The sequence below is a fragment of the Psittacula echo genome (genome assembly GCF_963264785.1).
Source record: "Psittacula echo genome assembly, chromosome: 2".
NCBI classification, from domain to species: domain Eukaryota; kingdom Metazoa; phylum Chordata; class Aves; order Psittaciformes; family Psittacidae; genus Psittacula; species Psittacula echo.
Genome location: NC_137737.1, coordinates 115522357 through 115538813, shown reverse-complemented (window position 1 = coordinate 115538813; position 16457 = coordinate 115522357). Strand labels below are relative to the sequence as shown.

Genomic DNA, 16457 nt, shown 5'->3' with positions numbered 1-16457 from the left:
GGAATCAGTGAGGTCGTTGACATGTCTCAGTTTCAGAAAACAAGAAGTCAAAAACCCCAGCAATGATACCATCGCTCACTATCAGACTGCAGCAATCCTCAGGTGCCCCCCTGTGACTCCTGTGTGCACTTGCAACGCTTCGGGTTAAAGACGACCTCTGTAAAGAACGCGTTTGAGGAAGGAAAGGTCTTGCAAGTGAACGGGGTTTGCATGCACATGCTACATTTCACCTTCACTCGTGAACTGGCGGCCACTCAGCTGTCCCCAGAGTGGAGTGTTGGGGGAACACGACTTATTTGCCACAGATGATAAAGCACACAAGCAAATGTGTAAGTTTGAGATTTTACAGTAAGTTAGAAATATTCTATCTGTAGATTGGAATGACCTCAGTCAGTCTCTTAATCCTTAAAACATATAAATGATTTATTTCATTTTATGAAACATCTGCATAGAAATCCCATATCTAAAAGTGTCTCAGAGTACAATTACTTAGTGAATTAGCATCCTTAAATGCTATCCTTATTTAGAGACAATCCAAAAATACTCAGTGCCCTCTTGTGGTTTGAATAATGAAAGAAGAAAAATCCATAAAAGAAACTACTAAAGTTTGAACAGTCTCACAACGGAGCTGATACATCTCATAAACCTTCTGCGACACTAGCGCCACAGCAGTTACCCCGGAGAAAAAAGCCACCATCTTCTTACTGTCTTCTGCCCGTATCTGCAAAACCAGAGAACTTAATGCAAGGCTTTCCAAAAAACAAGTGCCTATTACCATAAAGAACTGTTCTGCATGGGATGTTTTTGATTTTAAGCATCATCCTAATCTCTCCAATCCAAAAACAGACCCTCCCTTGAAAGAAAACAACAAAATAAATGCTCTAAAAAGCATTGAAAGTCAATAAAATCTGACTGGTAAGATTGTTTCAAACTGCAAACACATTCTGAGAAATATAAACTCCTCCAGCCATATGAGTAAGCGTGGCAGGTGAACTCCAGAAATTATTAATGCTAAGTTTCTTAGTTACTGCATTTATCCAAGGCCTACATCAGTCCCAAAATATAGACGGCACAGCCAGAGGTGCATATGAACAATACAGAACATGTTACAGATAGAATAAGGCTGGTAACGGCTGGAAAATGAAGAGGTGAAAAGCGGTCCTTCCCAGAGCAGACCTACAGTTTGAGGATAGTAAGCACAGTACAGACCTACTTTACTCATGAGGAGGGGGGGGGGGGGGGAAAAACAGTCTATGCTTTACCCTAGCAACAGTCTGGTAATTTACCAGGAAGTGGCAATTTTAACATTATTTAAAAGCCTTCCCAGAGGGCCTGAATTTTGTCTCCTATATGTTTTCAAACATATCCACAACAGGACACAAAAGAAACCTGATACCTCGAGCAAATTTACATGGACACTGCATAGAGAACAAACTATATACTATATATATATATACACACACACACACTTTCAATGCTAGTTTCTGCGATTCTAAAAAAAACCTGAAGATGCTTTTGTCAGATATTCTTGTAGCTCTGCTTCCCAGCAATAACCTGGCTGGCAGGTTTTGCAGTCATTACACAAATGGCACAGTGTTTACAAGACATATTTAAGTGCACATCTTAAGAACATCCATGAATTAGTGTGTCTGTTTCAGCACAAAACAAAGGGTATATAAAATACATTAGCTCATACACTATCCCCACTCTTTTACAGCAGCAACCTCACAGGCACCCATGCATTCAAATCTCACTGGACTCAAAAGCCGCATCTAAGAAGAGGGACCCAGGAACGCTTTCCAAATACAACCTTCTAGCCCTGACTACCGTGAAAAGATGGCCTGGGTGGGCAAAGTACCCCTCTCTCCCTGGGTATGAAACCATGGCTTAGGACTGGAGCAGGACAAAGGGGAGCTCTCTAGAGCTCATATAGCCTATAACCAACATACTGCCAATGAGAATGCCAGACAGACACTGAGTGCATTCTCTCCAAGAGAATGCATTGCTATAGTAAAAGAAAATCAAATGGAATTTCTAACAAAGGGCTTAATGACCAGATTTAGGAGATAGTGATTTATTTAATGCTCAGAAAACCAGGTTCTAAGGGGAAAGAATGAACTAATAAAATGTAAATTTGCTTTTTTTATATTTCTATCATTCAAAATAAGTCAATTCCATAACCATATTGTCATCTGTATGACCTTCAAATGTAAAAGCACAAGAAATAACCAATTTTTTCAGCCCAAAAATATGGTCCAATAATGCAAATGGCCCAAACTTACTGACAATTCTTTCCTCAGAAAACCATTTCCTCGGCAGATCCAACTTTAAATAACAAGGCTTGCTATTGGCCCCAAGTGTTGCATATTTCTTTCTCTCTCTTTTTAGGATGTTATTTTTCTATTCACATTACATGGGACAGCAACATACGAACATTGAAGGGAGAAAACAAGCACAAAGTAAGTTTGGGTCAACCAATCATTTTTTCTGCTTCATGGAAAGATCTGAAGATGTGACATAAGGTAACTTGTCAGCTCAGTAATGGATCATGAGCCACAACTCATTGATTTCAGCAACATACATGCCACTCCAGTCATCAAAGTGTGAAGGCATAAAACTGACCATGTACTTAGGCTTAGAAAGCATCTGAAAAGGAAGTAGCAGCATCAAGAGGACTGATCATCTTTATTATGCAACAACAACAACAAAAAAAAAAAAAAAAAACCAAAAAAAAAAAAACCCAAACAGAAAATAAAATACTTTAATAAGAGAAAAAATAGAAGGTACAATTCAAACATAATATTCCATATTGAAACCATACACAATGCAACATGAACATAAAAACATTGTTAAACAGCAATCTTCCAGTAAAGATCGCAAGTTTTGAGTACAAGCATCACCCATCACAGATACACAGCTTTTTCTGCATGTCTGAGTTGCAGTTAGAAAGATTATGACCAGCAGCAGCATTATTTAAATAGATATTTTCATTAAACGCTTACCTAGTGAATGTATTGGATGCAATCTCTTCATATTAAAAGTATAAAATCTTAAGCAAGACAGTGCCTGCCAATACAGATTTTAACATACACAAATAAAGAGGATAAATATTTTGCAAGGGTTTTTTTTATATTGCATTAATACACATTTGTTGCTTTAAAATGTGTATTCAAGTCTTTCAACATTTAAACATGACTAAAATGTTCAGCAACTACGCATTAAGTGACAACTAATTATTGCTATAAGAAAAATTTGTTTCCCAGAGTTTTAAAAGAGATGTAATTCCATTTGCAATTCTCAAGATATGTTCAAGTAATAGAAATAACTAGTTCCAGTGTCCATGAGGCATTCTGAATCTGTATTGGCTGTAGGCATTTATTGCCAGATCATATAAATATTTTATTGAATCTAAAAAATTTAACTAAACTTACATATAACTATTAAATTCCTTAGGAAACATATGCAGTAATAAAATCACCACGGTATGCATTTTTACTTTAAAAAGCTAAAATTTTAGCATCAGGCTACCTTGAAACTCCTTTCTAAGAGCACTATTTCATAGTTGGCTTTATAGAACAAAAAGAGAAAGGCAAAATCTAAACAACTTTTTCAGCTGGATCAGTGAACCACTCCAAACCAGTATGTGGTCACACAAGCACTAGAGCTGACAGATGAGTGAGAACCCACAGACAAGAGTATGGGATTAAACCATGACAAGGGCAAACAGGCAAGCTGGAGTACAAGATTAAAGCATGGGCTGCTGTGAAAATACTGTATTAAGCCAGTAACAGAATGCAAGACAAGTTAAGTTGTTATTAAAAGGATATAACATTCAGATGTTTCTGAGATAGCCAACTTCCTCTGTGTTTTAGCTAGCTATGGCTCCAGTAATGTTTTACACTCAAGAAATGTAAGAGAAATGTCAAGTTAGAGTGTATAGTGGTTTAGTTCCAATACTCAACATACTAGAACTAAGAATCAGTTCTGAAACCTGTTACATTGCCGAATGAGGCATTTCAACCTTTGGAATATGAAATATCCCAGTATTTAAAGAGTAACCAAAATCTATTTGAGAGCAAATGGGAGCCAGGGCACAAGAAGCAGATTTTACTTCAGCTGCACAACTTATACTATTATACATAAATCACCAACTAGACTAGGAAAATCACTGAGGATGTTTTCCAGCATATATACAATACCCATTAATAGTTTGACAATGGGCAATGGTGACATAGGATGAAATGTTGGTCCTAAACGGTAAACATTCAGAAGAGTCTCTTTAAACCTCAAAAATATAAGCTGTGCACCTTTCTTTCTCCTTCTCCCCATTAGTATTAAATAAAAAAACTTTGAAGTTCTTTTACAAATACATTTTCCATTTAAATTAAAAATTGCATTATTGCTCTGTTTTCTCTGAATGTAATGATGGTTTTGCTGGGAATGTGAAAATCTAGAATAGGGACTCTTAGAAATTCTGGTAACTACTTTACAGCAAGTTTTTCTTCCCAACTCTTTTTTTCAAGCCTTTGGTTTGATATACCCAAATTTTAAACAGTCTATCAAAATAAACAAGTTAATTTCAGTGTTGGTAGATCTGATGCCAATTAGTTCTCAAGTTACACAGTCTTCCATGAAAGACCTGACTGACCAAAACTCGAATTTCAAATGCAACAACAGAAGTTCTTGAAAAGCTCCAGCAAAATGAAAAACTAGCTGGTCACACTCCTATATGAAAATGCATACCTTTTGCATGTCACCTTAAATTGCTTAGAAAGTATATCATCTTCCTTAGTAGTTGGGAGCACAGGGAAAACTCCTCACCCATCACTTTAATAAGCAAGCATTCTACTTCAGTTATGCTCCAGAAAGAGGAAAAAATAGATGTAATTACTCCTAGGCAATAGCATTATTCTTTCTCAATGAAAGGTGGGAAAAAAAAACCCCCAAAACCAAAACCAACCCTGCTCTGCATTGCTAATCCATAGAAAACAAAAAAATTTCTGAAGTTATTATTTTCATTCACATAGTGATGGTAAAAAACCAAATCACAATATCCAACAAAACTTTGTCATTGGACAAGAACAGAAAAAAAAAATTACCATCTCATAGATATCTTAGCAGATGACTGCTGAACTTAAACTCAACAGTGCAGCAGAGCATCTTGGTGTATCTTTCTAAAGACACTTTCAAAGTTGGTTTTGGTGAATTAAAATATCTTACATTAATAAAAGGAACTGTGTAATTAACAGAGTAGTAAACGTTAGAGAAAAAGACAACTGTGTGAAGTTCTAAAAAGGTCCCCAAAACTCCACAGGGCCACAACTCAGTACAGGTGTCAAATCTGAGCTCCGGCTAAATCATTTATGAAAAGTCCTTATGAACATGGCGAAAAAGTTAAGCCTGAAAAGTGGATACTGAATACCACTTTTATTAATATACACTTCAGGTCACCAATAAAAATAATGTGATTTTTCTCTCAGATAATCAGTGAGATGAAGGGGAGCTATACTTTAAAAGTTCACATGACAGGATTCTTGAACTGCATTTTGGTATTGGGCTTCTTCATCAAGCTGAAGATTCTAAACAAAATGAAAACATCATCAAAATGGACAAATACTCAAGAGGTACCATAGTCCTTAATCATTCATTTCCCACATTTTTACATAGGAATTGGCACTTAGATGAAGACTCCTCATCTTTACGTGTACTAGATGATTGTTTATGTTGCACAGTATCTTTTATTTAACCAAATACCAAGAGATACATGAGCCAAGAGAAGAATCAGATGAGTGGGACAAGGCTCATTAAGCAGAAAGGTCCATCTTTTCTCCCTGGCTGAATAACATTACAGAACAGCCAGCTCAGAAAAGCTGACTGTGTCACACTATTCTTGTAACAGGGCTTCCAACCAGCCATAACATCCTCCATTAATAAAAACAAAATGTGATCCCTAGACAACAGTAATCATTGATCATTGAGAACATACTGCTTACAATGAGAAAGCAAACATGCATCACAAAAGATGGGTGGTTAACCCTGCTACTTTTGAAGAGCTGTCTTCCAAGTTGTTAATAAGCCAGAGTAATACATATTTTAATGCAGTTCTGGCAGCTGCCCCACATCAAAATTGCCATCACCAGTCTTACATCCTCAAACATGCAAGATGCTCTCGTGTTGAAGAGCCCAATCCCCTGCATCAATCTCCTAGCTCTTCATGCCTTTGTCACGGAGCACTCTACACAAAGAACAATATGCATCATCTTGCCACCTCTAACCAGTGAGGCTGCCTACTTCTCAAGTACTATGCTTATCTCGTACAAAGCTCAAGCAGTGCACCCCAAAGCCTGACAAACTGTAGAAAACACAACACAAATTCTCCAGCTCTCTGATTCCACGTAAGAACTCCACTTGCGTGGTGGCTTAACGATCCATCCACTGACTACATCTGTGTATGTATTCTTCATCTAGTTCAACGTCATTTAATCAGTGAGCCTGAAAGAAGGGAACCTGAACAATAATTTAATGACATCTCTCTTTTTCACATTGCAGCCCCTGTCGCAACATATTGGAAGAGAGGCTGTAGCAGCAGTATCAGCTAGTCAAGCTGCACTTTGAGCCCTGAGCATTATGATTTAACCATTTTTGCCACAAAAAGTCAAAAATGTCAATAAAACAGGGCAGTATCTATTTTATTTTCCCCAGAAGCAGCAGTAATTAACTGTTCCGGAGGAACAAATAGTTCAGATTGAGAACATTAAGGTATCATTAACTTCAGTCATCAGTTTGGAACAGACTTTAGCTACTGACAAACATCTATTCCCAGTGGCAGTTCATGTTGATAATGGAATGTTTAAGAGCAGACAGGGCTACCTCTGAGTTCTGTACAGAGCATGTCCAGAGCACAAACAAGTTTGGTACAAATTTTTTATTGGCATTTTGTTTATAGAAAAAAGTTACCATTTATTCCCCTACACATCAAAGAAAAAAAAGCTTACCACGAATTCTCCGTAGTCAAACCGGTGTCTTAGATTTAGATGGCTAACAAGATTTCTAGTCACCTGGTTAGTATCTGCCCAAGGAAGAGATACACAAATAGGACAGATCTGAATTTGAAGGGGAACAGGAAAGAGAAAGAATGAAAAAAAAAAAAAAAAAAAAAAAAAGAAAATTATTGGTAATACAGAACACACTGAAGACATGTTCTACAGGAATAACTAGGAATACAGGATACAGGAATACAGGAAAATAACTAGGAATACAGAAAAAGTCTATTACTCATCCACTACCAAAATACTGTGGAGATTTTCACATAAAAATCACAATTTTAAGTATTCTTTTCCTCAGTTGTATAACATTCAAAAATTACATTTCAACTTGTCAAATTTCATATTTTTCTTAGGAGTGTAACATTGTCATGTCTGTCTGGCACTCCTAGTTAATGTCTGTTATTTAAAATTTAGAACACAAAGTCATTACTGCATTCTACTCATTGTTTGGGAGAATTTTCATACAGTTGAGACAATCAAGTCAAAAGAAAAAATAACACACCCTATACAGATTAAAAGAACAGAAAACCAAACAGATTTTTCTTCTTCAGTTCCCTTGATTGATTACTTTAGATTACTTTTCACATAAGTGCAGGTTTCACATAAAACAAGCTATGTTATGAATGGGAATCTACAGAAACAGATTTGAACTACTAAACGAAGAAGGGTGTCAGGCTCAAAAACTGAGTTTGTTTCACATCTAGATAAATGAGACAGCTAAGTCAGAAACACCTTAAACCAACAAGAATCTGGACAAGAAACATTTTCACATGAAAGTCACCCATCAAGTTAAATGCACTGCATTAAATATATTGCTTTTCTCAGACCACAGTGATCTTTACAGATATAGAGCAGTTACTATACATTCAAAGTTATCCACATAATTTTAATGAAAGTAGCTTAAGAAGCATTTATAAGCAACAATACTTACGACAGGAACTATCTGATAAAGATGTCTATTATTACAGTGATCCAGCAAGCGTTGTCTGGTAAAATTGGCTTCCTGACACAGGGGGCATTTGAAGGTTGGGTGTCCACTGTAAACAGAAATACACAGTATTAAACAGAAAAGAGAGTTTTAGAAGCAGTGCTATAGAAAGTGTAAATTATCTGTTATCTTGTTATTTTCCCTTATTTTGAAAAAAAAATTAAAAAAAAAGCCCATCCTCATTGACATAGTAGCAGATCTAATAGAGTTCCAGTGCTACTTCCAAATTGCAATTTTAAAGCATATTTATTATTCGTACATCTAAATGCATTCTTCTGAAACTTGGATTTCAGCAAACTCTTTTGTAACGATTTCAGCTGCATCCTGATCTTACTTACCAGTAAGATCTTTTCGTACAAATCCTCCAGGAAAGTACTAAAAAAATTCTGATGTACAGATGCAAATGGAGAGGAAACTATACAAATTTTTAAATACTTGTTGTATGTGTTTGTGGGGTTTTTTACATTAGTAGAAGCTTGCAATATGACCATCTGGATCTATTTTAATATTAACTATAGAAAAATAAGCAGCCTACCTTGTTTCTCCTTGAAGTATTTGATTATTAGCCATCTCGCCATTATCAGATATTGCATCACTCCTGCTACTTTAAATGAGGAAAAAAAAAAATTGGTATTATTTTACTCCACTATCAAGATTTTTCAAAGTTGAAGAGTAACATGGTGGAAGGGTGAGAAATCCATTGAGTCACATGAATTTCAAGGCAAAACATACAATCGTACATAATTTAACTCTCACAACTTTTCCTTCGGATCAATGTAAACCTCAGTATGCAGTTAACATGGTGATCCTTGGTGGAATACTATACAACTTTATAGCAAAGCAGTATATGATACAACAAAGATTTAGCCAACAAGAATGGTAATGGAGATTACAGCCAAGTAGCTCAAAACCCAAGAACTATGTGAATGAAAGACAGGAAGCACTTTCTAAGTTATTTGACTTAAGACTATGCAAACAAGCATTTAACTGCCATGGGATTACATAAATAATTTACAACTTTCAACTACAGCAAGATTAATTTTTTTACACTGAGCACAAATAAACTATTTCCTAAAGTAAGAGTGACAGACTGAAACATTTAGAAAATAATTTTGACCATTATGCACCTGTAGCTAATCCAGAAGAAACTGCACAGACACACTGATCATTCCAAGAATATGAACATTTCCAGTCACAAATCTGGGCACAGTACATTTTCTTATACTTCTGTAATATTATAAGCACAGGTATGCTACAGTGGCATAGTCAATAAATAGTGATATAACAATATCCAGTCACTTCAGTGAAACACTGCTGAAGCTAGTTCTGGTAACAGCTTAAACTTCCACTTTCAATATATTGATGGGTTGAAAACCAAACACAGAGAAGTTCAGACTGCTAAAAACAGAAAACAGATATCAAAAGAAAATAAATAAAGGACAAGCTATATAGAATAAAGACCTATGAAACTAATATGTAAAAAAAGGTCTTCAAAAATAAGCAAAAATCCCCAATCAAAACAAACACATCAGTGAGAAGGTATGAAAAAGAAAGTCCTTTAGCTTTACTGCCTGAAAATAAATTGTGTCATTTGTATTTTATGGTGTGTACCATACTGGAGTTCTTTGTGTGTTTCGTAAGAGATCAGTTCAAAATAAACTCAATCAGAAAGCAAAAGCTTGCACAGTAATGTTTTGAAACAGGATACCCACTAAAACAGACTTAGGAAAGAGGAGGAGGGATAAAAAGAGAAGGGGACTTCCCTGGGGCTAAATATTACAAAAATATGTTACAAAGTAAGCTGCTCAAATGCTGCCAAGGCAAGGAAAGCTAGCTACAAATATTACACACTTTTTAGGAGAGTCCCTGGAAGACATTCCAAACCACCAAGCAGAAAGGTTTTCTTCTGAGTGCTAAGAGTAAAGAAAAAGACCTGCAAAAACTGTCATTTTTTGATGCACAAAAATAGGGATAATAATTATTGCAAAAAAGGCATACCCTGGAAAAAAAATACTTTGGGGGGAGGGGATGGAGCAGGGAAAGGAGACGCATTGCTATAGATAAAACACCCCGATTACCTGTTCCCTGTAGAATCTTGGGAAATCTGTAAGTTTGGAATAATAGAAGAAACACCATATTCATCCTGATACTTCTTACACGTTTTATAATGCTGTCTCATCCAGGAAAATCTAACCTGCAAATGAAATTCCAAATTATTGAAATTACTGGAGAACATTCCCACTCCCCAAACCCCCAAAAGCCAGGCATCTGAGAGCTCTCAGGGGTGAAAGATGCAAATAAACTCCATTTAACTGAAACGAAGTCACAGGAACTACAACTTCCACAATCCAGGATCAATAACTGATGAGCTATGACAGACAGGGGCCACGAGGATGGGATAAGCACCACTGCTTCTTCAGTCTTCTCTGGCCTGCTGTTACCTTGTGCAGAGCAGAAACTTTTTGCATTAGGTGTGTTCTGAGAATACAATATGTTTCTCTTTGAGAAGGGATTAAAAAATAAAAATAAAAATGTGAATGAGCACCAACTTAAGGCTGTATATCCACCTTAAATGCAAGGCAAGATAATGAGTTGCTCAGATTTGTCAGAAGACAGCTGTGCTGGACATGCCCTAAATCAGAACTTCTGGTCCAACAGCACTGTCAGAAAGTGCTCACAGGTTTAGAGGCTGAATAAGATCACATCCTGTGCCTAAATTCCATTAAGTTCTTCTGGGGATCCATTTGGTTCTTCCTTCCAGCTCAGCAACTTGCTATCATTTCTTTCTCCCAGCTTTTCATCCTAATGAATCATGTGGAACAAAGCAAGCAGCTCAGCTTTCCACTAGTACTAATCTTCACATTGGCAGAACTAAGTCCCAAGTGAAATTAAACAAACATGAAGACTACCTGGATTTCATGCAATTTCATGTAAGCAAAATGTGCGCCTGAAATCCTGCATCTGTTTATACCAGAAGAGAGATTACTCCTGATTTCAGTGGGGGTCATGATTTCACCCAACGTTCTGAAAATAATGACCCCTCTACAAAGAGAATGATGGGATGCAAACAGATTGACGGGGCAAAGGAAAACGGTCTATGATTTTATGCACACCAAGAGTAATCAACCTGTACATTTTTGGTTTAAATTCAATTTTATAGTAGTTATAGGCACTTTTATTTCCACAGAGAAAGTTTCTGAGGTTTTCCATATATCTGCAATTTTCTTGTCAAACTTTTCTTTTGCCAGTTTTATGACTATATCCAGTTTTCACATTGCTTTGCAGAAAAACTGGCACTCCACTTAAAAAGTCCTTATAGACAATACAAGATCCTCTTTCTGTTTACAACTGTTAGGCATACCTAGCAGGCACTGCACACCTAGTATACGCACAAGCCATAAAAAGCTAAATTCAAACTGTTATATAAGGTCTTCAGCTCCAAGACAAGAACAACACACAATAAAAGTGTGTCTGGTCAAAAATAATAAAGAATTATCCAACTTTTTGTAAAGTTTTACTCTACCTGCTTCTCACAGCATCTACAGCCCCCAGAAGCTTTCTTCATACTGTTTTCAACATCTAGAGCCCTTTTGGGATATGTTCTTTCTTTTTTAGTCACGCTCCCCCGGCAGAGAGGACAGTGTGTTCCACTTTCTCTGATAGCTGTCAAGAAGCACTTCCTGCAAAACCTGAATTAAAAAGTTACCACAAACACAGGTTAGCAAAGTGAAGAGTGAGATACTTTGTCCTTGAAGAAAGCTGGCTGATTATTAGGGGGAAAAAAGATGTCAGAATAATGGTCTACTGTATACAAATCTTTATAAATAAAAGCAAAATGAAATAATGGTTCTTACAAAGAAGCATACGGAAATAAGGGGAACTTGGCAATGCACTTTATGTAAAGATCTTACTATTTACTGACTAGTATTCCTGAGCTGTACACTGGATTGATCATTAATGAGATATTAAATGGTGCAGCAGGCACATGATATTGGAAAGCCCTATCAAAGTAAGCCCTGTTCATCGTCCTTATGCGGAGCCAAACATACTGCATTTAGCATGAAAGATCTCAGTTCACCAGCCTTCTGTGGTTCTCTCACTTTGTTTCCTGGTGTACCAGCTGCCAAAGCTATTTTGCTTTGCTACAAAGCAGTATTTTGTAATTAAATGTTGCTCTGAAAAACGCAGAATAAATAAACTGAAAAAGAGAGAACAACTACGCTATGGTCCTTGCTGGAAAACGAGCAGGAAACTATAAAGTTAAAACCGCGAGTTAGGTTAGATGCGTGAGATGTTTCCATCGAACAGGCAGCCTGGGGCTTGCTTCAGGAGGTGGCTTTTCTAACCGGCCGGCCCTCATCCGCTACAACAGAAAGAAGCATGGAAAGGCTGGGGCAGCCCTTGACAAGCAAGCCTCAAAGCCGGCTCCCTCCTGAGGTAGCCGTTCCGGGCCCCTGGGCGGCTGGCTTCGGGTGCAGGCCGGGGGCCTGTGTGCTTAGGGGGGATGTCTAAGGATGAAAAGGCAGAGAACGGGAGGAAGGGAGGAACAGGCTTGTGAAGGGGGCGAAGGAGGTACGGGGGGGCAGGGAGGAATACCCACACGTGCTGGCAGTTCGCGGTCCTCACGGGCGTTTTGAACACCTCCTGGCAGACGGGACAGTAAAAATCATCCTCGCTGAAGCACGCCTCCGCCGCTGTGGCTCCCTCGGCCATGGCAACACGTCAGGGCCTTTCCGTGCGGATCGGCGACTAGGAGCAAGCCCCGCCCTGGTGAGCCGAGCCCCGCTCCGCTACGCTTCCGCGGCGCCGGGCAGCAGCGGGCGGAAGGCGCTGGGGGTCCGGTAGAAGATGGCGGGTGGGCACCTGGCACCAGGTGGGCGGCCGGGCTGCGGCGGCTGGGGACAGCGGGCCCGGCCTAAGCGCTGCACGCCCCGCCCTTCCCTCCTCCTTCCCTTCCTTCCTTCCTGGCCCAGGAAGCGCCCCCAGCCTCGCTCTACCTGGTGGTGCTCGAGGAGGGAACCTCAGCGGCCGGTAGCGCCCCAGCCGCAGCTCCAGCCGGGCTCCCGGCGTCACCCACCGCCGCTCTCCCGTGGGGAGGCAGAGACAGGGGCGGGACCGGGGCCTCCGTTTCCATGGCGATTGCCTCCCGGCCCGCCGGCGCTCCTGCGACACGGCGGGCCCGCCTCCCCTCCGCCTTGCCCGAGAGGCTTCCCCGCTCCGCCTACCGCTCCCTCCGCCCATCCTGGGCCCTCAGGCCGCCTGAGGCCGAGGCGCCGGCACCTGGGGGCCCTCTGGGGCGCAAGGCGGGCCCACGCCTTAGCGTGTGCCCGGCAGGACCGGGTGTTGGCGGTGGGTATCCGGGTCTGGGGCGCCAACCCCCAATCGCGTCTCGACATGAGAAGAAATTACCATCACTTCCTACACAAATAAAGCAACAGTGAAAACGTTTCTGCTCTGTTTGGTTTTTTTTTTTGTTTGTGTTTTTTTTTTTGTTTGTTTGTTTTTTTTTTGTTTATAGACCAGCTGATGCTAGTGGTGATTTTATGAGGTAGTTTTAGTGGTATTAATAATATTAGGGCCAGGCTTTCCATCTCCTGAATGGTGCTGATCAAATCTTAGTCTCTGCATTGTTCTTCCAGAGTAAGGGATTATAAGAATATAAATATAAGAATATTTGTGCTGATCAAATCTTAGTCTCTGCATTGTTCTTCCAGAGTAAGGGATTATAAGAATATTGTGGTGGTGATACAGCAATATCAACAAATTTCTCCAGGTAGGGAAGACTTTGGACCTGTTAAGGACATCTAGATCTCATTTGAACTTAACTCATGAAGGATTAACAACAAACAAAATGTTGAGAAATATTTAAAAGGAAATGGGTTTGTAGAGATTATGTGATTTATATTAACTTGTGGAGATTGTATTCTTGATTAAGGTTAAGGCAAGGCCTGGGCTCTCACCCTGTACCGAAGACATGGGGCAAAGGCTGAGGAGAACTGGGTCTTTTCACCTTTGTTTCCCTTCTCTCCTTAGGACAGCAGCCATGTATACCACAGCTAGATGTTCAGAGGTGATCACTAGCGGGGGAGGTCCTTCTCTCTCTAGCCTAAAGTTAGACTTTTGGGGGAGAAAGAGTGCAAAACACTAAGACCTGTGGTTTGCATACACCTTCAATCTCCAGCATTTCAAAACAATTTAGGCTTCAGATGTCCATCAGAGCTGCTTTTTGTGTTTGCCAGTGGTAGACAGCAAAAGGCAATGTCCGTGCCACCATCTGGGCTGGTGGTTTGGAAGGGAGGGAGGGAACTGCAGGAAACAAAGCCAAAGCTCAGCTTCAGGTCTCTCCTCAGGTGAGGATGAGGGACAAACCATCCTGTGATTCCGTGAAGGACGCTGCCTCAGTTTTCTTACTTGGGGTCTATTGCAATTATCATTACCTAAAAATGCTAATATCTTCCTAACCAAAAGCAGAAACAGCACAGCTAAGCCAATGACTGCCCTAAATACCTTCACTTTAGACTACATGCAGGCAAAATTTGGATGTAGCAGGAGATCTGAGACACTGAAGGGAAGCATATCCAAAGCAATGGGCCAAATGGAAGAATTATATCGCCTGGGCTGACATATTTACTTCAGGTTTGGAGAAAATCTGGTGGAAGTGGTAGAATATCCTGGGCAGTAGAAAGCAGGGCTGGGATTTGAGGTGTTGTGGTAAGATGTCCTCTTGTAACTGCGGTTGTCCCAGCTCAGGAGGCTACTACTCCCTTGTGCTTATCACTGCTCTGTTAAAGGTTGCCAATGGTTAGCTTAGCTGTTCACGGGCTGGCAAAACCCTTATTATTTAAAATGATTAACTGATTATCTTCTTCCCTGAAATGAAGTAGGAAGCCAGGCTGGTCTATCTGGAGAGGCACAATGAGTAATGAATGGGAGTTGGCAGTAACCTCTTCAACAGTGCAAGTGCAAGTCAAAAGAAAGCACAGAACTACACCTTAAGTAGGAAATAGCCTGGGAAATGCTTCTGGTGTGTTTTTGTGTCCATTAGGACTATACCACAGCTTCAAGCTTCAGGTGTGCCCTATCCACGTTGTGGCATTGCATTAAAAGAAAAAATTACAGACGCCTCAGTTCAGATGCTACACAGCTACCTTGTGTTACTGATAGAGGCAGCATGGCCTTCCTCAGACTGTGGCCTTATGTCTCAATTTCTCAATCTGTTAAAGGGGAACAGTTTTTAATCGCCCAATAAGGTTGCTGTGAGATTAATTACTGCAGGTAAAGAGGGTTATGCTCTTTGAAGGCAGGTGTTAAACAAAAGCAAAGATTTATTGCTAAAGGAACATGACAGGTGTATTTGAACTTTGTTCGGGAGACAGCAGTATTTATCGATTAGTAGCTTTTGGCAGGGGGAGAAATTGCACAGATGACCTCAGAGAAGTAAGCTACAGAAAGGTGTGTGGGAAGGCATTCATGCTTTTGCTAACATTATTGTAAATCTTGATCCTTTAATAAAGCTGTGACCTTGAAGTTGACAACTAGTACGCCATGGAGCAGTATACAGCCTGGCACAAGCCTTGTAAATCTTGTGTAGTTTTTGCCATTGACAGAGACAACATGTAAAGAGAAATCAGGCAGCTAAAGTTTATGAACACATTTATTTGAAGGAAAGCATTTTAAATCAGATTTTTTAGATTAAATTAAACCAATGGCCCTGCCAACTTTTTATTCCTCATGATAAAATGTGTTTGTGAAATGAAATCTCAAGAGTGAAAACCTGTACTGCTCATAAAATTTTGCTTTTTGCAGAGGACAGCTGCAAAGTGATCACCTTTGCACAGCTATTGTGTAACTTTCTATAACTTCTTTTTATACAACTATTATTTTGGTTGTTTTCTTGACAAACCTGCTGCAAGAAGAGCACATCTCGTTGCCAATATGAAAAGGGCAGGGATTTGTTCTGTGGGAGCAGTCAAAGATGATATGGCCAGAAGGGGAAAGGGAAAGAGCTGTGTTACTGCAGGGGGATCAGAAGGTGCCGTGTGCAAGGGCAAGGACATCTTTTGCTCTTGCCAGGTGTATCTCTACTGACAAAGAACACTTGCAGTCATAGACAAAACTAAGGACAACACTACTATAGAGTTAGCTTATTTCATATATATAAAAGGTTCTCGATACATTCTTTAGATGTGCAGGCTACTTTTCTCTGGCAGACCAGATTACTTTTTTTTTAGTTACTGAAATATTCCCACAAATTCCACCCTTTGGATCATTCACTGCCTGTCTTTCTGACAGAGGAGTTTTCATTCCCAAGGACAGTTCTTAAAGAGAAAGGAAAGCAACTTTCCCATGCACATGAAACATTGAATCTTTCCCTTCCCAAAAAGGAGCCACTTCCTGATTCCAAGAAAAACTAGTGAAGACCT

General features: G+C 39.5%; 1 protein-coding gene across 4 annotated transcripts; it reads right to left on the bottom strand.

Annotated features, from left to right (window-relative positions):
* Positions 1-2283: 2283 nt before the first annotated feature.
* On the bottom strand, positions 2284-13917 carry RNF138 (ring finger protein 138). Of its 4 annotated transcripts, XM_080611640.1 has the most exons (8): positions 13032-13917; positions 12635-12929; positions 11558-11723; positions 10113-10228; positions 8570-8638; positions 7978-8083; positions 6996-7103; positions 2284-5579 (listed from the first exon to the last, which is right to left on the bottom strand). In XM_080611640.1, exons 2-8 carry the CDS (start codon positions 12745-12747, stop codon positions 5511-5513), a joined length of 747 nt encoding a protein of 248 aa, XP_080467766.1. In that variant the 5' UTR covers positions 12748-12929; positions 13032-13917; the 3' UTR covers positions 2284-5510. The 4 variants fall into 4 exon arrangements, with proteins under 4 accessions (XP_080467766.1, XP_080467765.1, XP_080467767.1 ...); XM_080611639.1 differs by having other exon boundaries at positions 12635-13917; XM_080611641.1 differs by having other exon boundaries at positions 8570-8635; positions 12635-13917.
* Between the last annotated feature and the right edge of the window lie 2540 nt (positions 13918-16457).